The sequence below is a fragment of the Megascapheus bottae genome, chromosome 9, assembly GCF_031878675.1.
Source record: "Megascapheus bottae isolate mThoBot1 chromosome 9, mThoBot2.hap1, whole genome shotgun sequence".
In the NCBI taxonomy this organism is placed as follows: domain Eukaryota; kingdom Metazoa; phylum Chordata; class Mammalia; order Rodentia; family Geomyidae; genus Megascapheus; species Megascapheus bottae.
The window spans coordinates 27436022-27444206 of NC_143517.1; the positions used below are offsets into that span (position 1 = coordinate 27436022).

Sequence of the window (8185 nt, forward strand, 5' to 3'; positions counted from 1 at the left end):
AGAATACAAAGGAATATACTATCTCAATTTTAAAAAATTGTACAGGTTTTTGCTTGTTTGTTCTCTATAGCATGCCTCATACGTACTGCTGTACGTACGTACAACACTCTAGACAGGACAGCATTGAACTTTAAAACTACTTTAGGTGTCTCAGAGACAATGTGTTCTAGAAGGATGTAGAATTGTTTATAGCACCTACTCACCATGAGTTATTATGAAAGAGCTTTTTTTTACTTACATCAGTAATGCAAACATTTTCTTCACTATAAATACAAAATTATCTAGCATAAGAAAGAGACCACTGCACCATTTTCTAAATCTAAAAAGTTTTATTTGACCAAACACAACCATAGTAAATAAAATCCAGCTTAGGGAAAAATTAGTTGCATATCAATTCGTGGAAAATAATGTATTTTTGAACTCTATATCCAATATAATGTTGCTGCATCCGATGCAAACTTTAGTCCAGGTTTGCGTTCCTTGGCTTAGGCTCTCTCATAAACTCTGGTGGAAGTGACACCTTTCATCACACATTCCTACGTATAGATGCAAACACATGCTCGGTTAATCAATGGGACTACATCACAGGCATAACTATTGAATCTCTCAACATTTGGGAAAGAAACAAGAATCAACAAAACACATTTGCTCTGGGCTCATATATATATACATATACATGTCCCCCATATTAAAATATGTTCCTTTTCCTATAGGAGCCTTAAAATCTATGATGGGAGAATAACATAAGCAGGAATAGGTAACAAAATATAGTAGGGCCTGACTGCAGACAGGTCTGGGAGGTGTCAAGGAATGAATGTCTCCTGGGAGGCAAAAAACCTGGACTGAGCTTAACAGCAGAAAAGGGCCCTGTGCACTAGCTCGGTGGTAAGTGAATGCTCAACTAGCCTAAGACCTTCAGTTCAATTCCTGCATCAAAACACAAAGAACCAAACTAACCAAAAACCCTGGAGCAATTGCCAGAGGATAACCTAACTCTATTAAGGATGACCATTTTGTTCTATTCAAGCAAAGTGAGTTCCTTGACCATGAGATGAGCTAGGAATATCTAGAATCAAGTCCCTAGAATGTACTTACCACCACCAGCTTATCATCCTCTCGTTTTCTCTTTATGGTGGTTGATTTTCCATCCCACTTCTGCACCTGCACCAAAGCACCTCCCTCTAAAGTTATGATGCTCTACAATCGGTGAAAAGGCAGAAAAAATGTATGTTTACATACATACATATATATATACACACATATAATTCATATGTTTGAATGAATGTATTTATGCATACACAACATATATATAACCCCCTAGATATTCAATACAGCAGCAATTTGAAAAAAATGATAATATGAAACAAGATAGCTATATTTACATTGAGATGATGGTGTTATAGGTGAGCATTCTTTTTTTTGAAGATTTATCATTTTTTCCATATATTTTTTATTGTAATTAATAGAAGGGTTACATTACATTTGCCAGATTGAAGGTGCATTACTTCACATACATTGATACCCTTTCTCATGTCTTGGTCCCCATTTCCCTCCCCCCTACCCCCACTCTCATCTTGTTTTCCCCCCTTTCCTATCCAATTTCAAATAACCAAATACGCATATATCCAATATATCAGATAACAAAGTAAAATACTGTAACAATTTAAAGTTAAAAGAATTTATTTATTTGCAGTATAAAGAGTTGACCCTGAGCCTTAGGTTCAAAAGCCAAGTGCTCCACAAATTACCTGGATCCTGGTCCATTTAAAACAAAAGCAAAAACATTTGTTTATTTACTTATTTATTTATTTTGCCAGGCCTTGGGTTTGGACTCAGGGCCTGAGCACTGTCCTTGGACATTCCTCAAGGCTAGAACTCTACCACTTGAGCCACAACAGTACCACTTCTGGCTTTCTCTGTATATGTGGTACGAAGACTCGAACCCAGGTCTTCGTGCATGCTAGGCAAGCACTCTACCACTAGGCCAAACTCCCGACACCCTTCTTATTTATTTTTGAGACAGAGTATTTGTATGTGGCTGAGGATGACCTTGCACACAAATCCTTCCTTACATTAGCCTCCTGAGTAGCTGAGATTATAGGCGTGCATCACTACACCCAGTTTAATAACCTTTTTAAAAAAAATAAAATAAAATTCCTTTTATTATTTTAACTTGTTCAAGAACTCTATGTATTGAATGCCACATAAATCATGTTAATCATTTTTATTTTCTTCATATATTTTTATTGTAATTAATAGAGGGGTTATAGTTATATTTGCCAGATGGTGCAATTTCACACACATTAATACCCCTTCTCATGTTTTTTGTTCCCATTTCCCTCCCCTCACCCCCTAATCATTTTCAATATAAAAGTAACTGAGTGAAAAAGGGATACTCCATCTACTACATATGGAAACACATGAATGTGAGTTTTAGTTGGAGTTCGGGATCTTTGGCCTTAAAGAGTTTTTCCTCCTGTTATTATGAAACTGCTTCTGATGAGCACAGGCGATATAGAAGCGAATTTTTTCACGTCTCACCTTGACTTTCCTATCATCTGCGGTGACCTCGTCAAATTCCTGGTCCAGTCTGAAGGAAATCTCGGTGTTTTTGAAGGTACTTTCTGATCTAATGGTGATCACGTCTCCATTCAGGCTGATGATCATGTTGGGTTTGGCCATGCCAGCCACTTTTCTGGTGGCAAAGCCCACTCCTACCATTAGGAAAAGAAAACAGTGTCAGGCTGACGTTTCCACTCACACTTTTGTCTAAATCAAAAAGCTGTGTGTGGGGGACCAGCTGTGTGTGTGTGTGTGTGTGTGTGTGTGTGTGTGTGTGCATCTGCATGAACATATGGAAGACAAAAAAGATGCCAGTGAGTTTCTGGAGGTTTATTTAAATGGTTCTTGCTGATAAATAAACTAATATCTAAAGAAAAACTCTGAGGTTCAATAGACATAGGTTTATTCTTCAGATTTCCCTATTTGTAGTTTTGGATCCAACTCTTCAGGAGACCTAGTATTAATTTTCAACAGAAACACATGCAGAGATTACATTTTCTATACATGGCACATATGATATATACACATAGCACACATGAACATATATGCATAGATGTGTCTACATACATGTATATGTACAGGCTTATATGTATATAATATGTATTTCCAAAATCACTTTTCTGTTTATCATGAGGCATCATGTCATTCCTTCTTAGATATTAAAAGTTATTTTGTTTGCCATTACTATGGCTTGAATTCAGGGCCTTCCCCTGTGGCTTGACTTTTTTGCTTAGGGCTGGCACTCTACCACTTGAGCCAGACTCTACTTCTGACTCTTTGCTGGTTAGTTGGAGATAAGAGTCTCTTGGATTTTTCTGCCAGAGCTGACTTCAGACCATGATCCTCAGATCCCAGTCTCTGGAGTCCTGATTACAGATCACCAGTGCCTGCCCTAAAAATTATTTTTGAAACTCCAAAGTCAGAAACAGAATGAATAGAACCAATATAGAGTTAACTGACTGAAAGATTATTTATTCTGATTGAATAAGAATTATAGCATTTCCTGCCAAATCTAATTTTCTAGGCTTCTTTCCCAAATTATTCCACTATGAATTCAAAAGCTTGATTAATATACCCAAAAGAAAAATTTTCCTATGTTTATACCATTTTAGAATGGGCATACAAGTCTCCAAAGTTATTGAAAACAAAGGATGGATCACATAGGCATCAACTGGAAAAACTTCAAAATCTAAGGAATTAGTATTTCTTAGCTTAGAATACTTTGGAAACTAACACTTTGATTTCCAGTTGCCTACATTTTTCAATTTTCTTTCTTTCTTTTTTCCCTTCCTTCCTTCTTTCTTTTTTGGCTTGTTTTTGTGCTGGTCCTCACTCTTGAACTCAGGACCTGGGCATTGTCTTTGAACTTTTATAGTCAAGATTAGAACTCTCCAACTTGAGCCACTGCTCTACTTCTGGCTTTTTTGGGTAGTTTTTTTTTTGTTTTGTTTTGTTTTTTTGTTGTTTTTTTTTTTTTTGAGATAAGTCTCACTGGATTTCCTGCCTGGGCTGGCTTTAAATGATCCTCAGATCTCAGCCACCTACCTGAGTAGCTAAGATTACAGGTGGGAGCCACTAAGTCCCTGGCTAACTCCTATTTATTTGTTTTTTGTTGTTGTTGTTGTTTTTAAATTTTTTATTGTAATTAATAGAAGGGTTACATTATATTCACCAGATAGAAGGTGCATTACTTCACAAGCATTGATACTCTTTCTCATGTTTTGGTCCCCATTTCCCACCCCCAACCCTGCCCCTCATCTTGTTTGTTAGTTTTGAAGAGGAATGTATTTTCTTGTGTAAGGTGTAGGATCACCAACTCACAACCTAATATGAACATTGATACTTTGCTGTCAGTGCATGTTATACAGAATTTATAACTATCATAATTTTATGACTAAAGGTGGACAGCCGCTGGAAATAAGGTGTGTCTGAGAAACAAAAATAGTGTAAGGTAGCTAATGCCAAGCCTGACTCAGCTCCTTATCTAAGAAGTGACTAGAGGTGGGAAGCTAATGTATGGTTACTCAGGGACCGGCTTTAATACAACATACAGCATTACACCTAAGGACCAACCCAGACTAGTAAGGGAGGCGAGATGGAGTGTGAGTCCAGACAGGTTGAGCTTGGGAAAAATCAATCCTGTTCCTTTACTCCATTCTTCCCTTTCTTAACCACTGAAAGTAATACCTACCCACTCACCCTCTGTTAGAACTGCCAGTTTCTCCCAGGCAATACTTTATTAACTTCATTTACCAATCCTATAATTTAGAAGTAGTTTTGGAACTTGAATATATATATCACAAGTACAAAACTCTTTTTTTTTTTTTTTTGGCTGGTCCTGGGCTTGGGCTCAGGGCCTGAGCACTGTCCTTGGACTTTCTCAAGGTTAACACTCTACCACTTGAGCCTCAGCACCACTCCCGGCTTTTTTCTATGTATGTGGTACCGAGGAATCAAACCCGGGTCTTCGTGCATGCTAGGCAAGCATTCTATCACTAGGCCAAACTCCTGGCCAACTATTGCTTTTTAAAAAGAGTTTTGGGGGCTGGGAGTTTGGCCTAGTGGTAGAGTGCTTGCCTAGCATGCACGAAGACCCGGGTTCGATTCCTTGGTACCACATACATAGAAAAAAGCTGGAAGTGGTGCTGAGGCTCAAGTGGTAGAGCTCTAACCTTGAGAAAGTCCAAGGACAGTGCTCAGGCCCTGAGCTCAAGCCCAGGACTGGCAAAAAAAAAAACAACAAACAAACATAAAAAGCAATAGTTAATTACTCATACTGAAATTCCTGATATTCTTCTTACCTACAAATCAGAAAAGCAAAGGGCTTGAGGGGAAGAGAGCAAAAACATGGAGAAAGAAGTGATGAATAAATGTAGTCATAATATTCAATGTGTACATATGTGAAAATGGAATGAAGTAACTTGAGGAAATGGATGAGTTGGGATGTAGATGGTGTGGGGAAAGCTGAGGGAAGAAATAACATCACTCAAGATGCATTGTATTCATATATTAATGTGCTGAATTGAAATTTCCTTGTACAACTATTTAAAGATAGTTCAAAAATGGGGGAAAAAAAGAAAATCAGTAGTTATGGATAACCAAAAGTGCATACTACATAATTGAGAAAGTAAAGCCCTTGAAATTTAGAGAATTAAATCTTAAACCATAATAATGATAGTGACTAAAATTTCTTCCCAGATTTCTAGCCCTGTATTTAACCCTGTATAAGAGTTGGATGAGAACGAGGTCAAAGCACCAGCCTTCGTAGAAGGACCTCCCTAATTTACCTCTACTGCTCTACTGCCAGAATAATCTGGGAGACATGCGCCCAGTGACACATTGGAGATGCTAACAGAGCCTAAACGATTGCTAGCCTCTGCTAACAGTCAAAAGGAAGGTATGTTACTTATAGAATATTTCTATGGCATACCATATTCTTTCTGCTCAAAGAAGTATTTAAGCCCTTTAGAGAATATCCTTTCAAAATTCAGATTTCTCTATATAAAACAATTGTAGCTGGGCATGGTGGCTCACGCCTGTAATCCTAGCTACTCAGGAGCCTGAGATCTGAGAATCAAGGTTCAAAGCTAGCCCAGGCACAAAAGGACCTGAGACTCTTATCTCCAGTTAATCTCTAGAAAAAGGGAAGTGGGACTTGGTTCAAGGATAGGGCAGTAGCCTTGAGCTCAATTGCTCAGGGACACCGCCCAGGCTGAGTTCATGATCCACAAAAAAAAAAGTATTTTTAATGGATCAACACGAAAATAATTGGCATATGTTTGTACATATACATATATATATGATTTTGATAAGATAGTAAATACAATGACTTCAGTTTTAAAGAGAAATCATTGCATGTTGCGAAATCAATGTTTTTTTCTTTCCAAATTATTGCCTATTTTACATACAAAGGAAATGAAAGTAAAGCATGCAAAGAGCCATGTAAACCAAAAGGCACTCAAGCTTTGCAGAAAAAGAAATCTTGATATTCTATAGCTCATAATTACATTTATATACGTTTTCAGGTTGTTTCACCTGTTGGAAGCTTTAGTTATATCTCTGATTCAGATGTTTCTAGAAATAGAATCTTACTTGCTGCCTATACAGCTTCTATATAAAAACAGCCCTACCTAATTCTGACCAGTGCTTCCAGGGTGAAAGCCAGCTCTAAGCCCTTTTCCTACTAAAAGAAAAAGACACAAATTCAGTCATCAAAGTAGTTTCTTACCGACTTCTTTCATGTACTCATCAAAATTTTCACTGGAGACCAGTTTCCAGGTACCTACAAATGCATCACACATTTTGTGAACCTTCTAGGATTCTTCTTTCAGGTGAGAAAGAGACTGCAGGTTTCAGGAAGGTGCTGTGACTCTTCTGAGTCCAGATTACTCTTTTTTAAAGATGCCCAGAACATGTGATCACAGGAGGAACCAATTACAGACGATATCAGATCATTTCCTCCACTACTAGACTAGCCTCTGTATTTTTTTCCCTCTGAGTCATGTTTTTAATAGAAATTTCTCAACTTTGGTTCTCCCTGGCAAATGGTCATTGGACTTAGAGTACAAATTATTTTTAACTATGAACAGAGTATTTTAAATGTTCCTGTTTTGACTGCTTAATGCCTAGTACATTGAACTTCCCCTTATTATTCCCATATATATATATATATATATATATATATATATATATATTTACCCTATTGTTGAGAACAATTACCTTGGGGTGAACTTTAGCCCTGTTGGATTGAATTCTTCTTTTATTAATACTATAATTCTGAATTTTGAATTAAACATAAAGGACTCCATTGGAGAGTCTTAAATAATTGCAAAAGCTCTTTGGGACAGTGTTATCCCAGAAATGACATGCCAATTGCGACGAAAGAAGTGAGAGAATTTATTTTAAAGTGCCCTAGATTTCTAATTTCAGATTTCAAATATTTTTTGAATTTAAAAGTACATTCAGCTCATGACAAAGGGCCAAGAGTAAAAATTTAATTTAAAATAACATCTTTCCATCCCTAACTCCCACTATTGTACTGATTTCTAAGGACCCCTTCCAAAATCAACTCCAAGTCAAAGTATGCTCCTGAGAATATGCTCTCTTAGTATGCCACTGAGAAAATATATCCCATTTCTGAAATATGTTGTAAGCTCAAAATCCATTGCGAAAAACTGTTATGTTTTCTGAAATGGTATAGTCACAAGTTATCTCAACTAGTTTTCTGCCCAATATGATAATAGTGCATACTTGCAGTCTCAGCCCTTGGGGGGCAGGGGTGGGGGAGTGTGGGCTGAAGCCAGGTGAGACCAGAGATCCTGCTTTAAAAAAATCCTGTTTTTGTTTTTTTCATATATTTTTATTGTAATTAATAGAAGGGTTACATGATATTTGCCAGATAGATGGTGCATTAATTCACATACATTGATACCCTTTCACATGTCTTGGTACCCATTTCCCCCCCTACCCCCACCCCTCATCTTGTTTTCCCCATTCCCTATCCAATTTCAAATAACCAAATACAAATATATCCGATATATCAGGTAACAATGTGAGATACTGAAACAATATGAGATAACCAAAGGACAGCAAAAGAGATGAGAGATAAATAGTACCTTAAGAA

At 37.1% G+C, this 8185-nt stretch overlaps 1 protein-coding gene across 1 annotated transcript; it reads right to left on the reverse strand.

Moving 5' to 3' along the window:
* Window positions 1–309: 309 nt before the first annotated feature.
* On the reverse strand, window positions 310–6944 carry LOC150058931 (fatty acid-binding protein, adipocyte). Its single transcript, XM_090338991.1, has 4 exons — window positions 6791–6944; window positions 2542–2714; window positions 1096–1197; window positions 310–536 (listed from the first exon to the last, which is right to left on the reverse strand). Exons 1-4 carry the CDS (start codon window positions 6861–6863, stop codon window positions 486–488), a joined length of 399 nt encoding a protein of 132 aa, XP_090195117.1. The 5' UTR covers window positions 6864–6944; the 3' UTR covers window positions 310–485.
* Between the last annotated feature and the right edge of the window lie 1241 nt (window positions 6945–8185).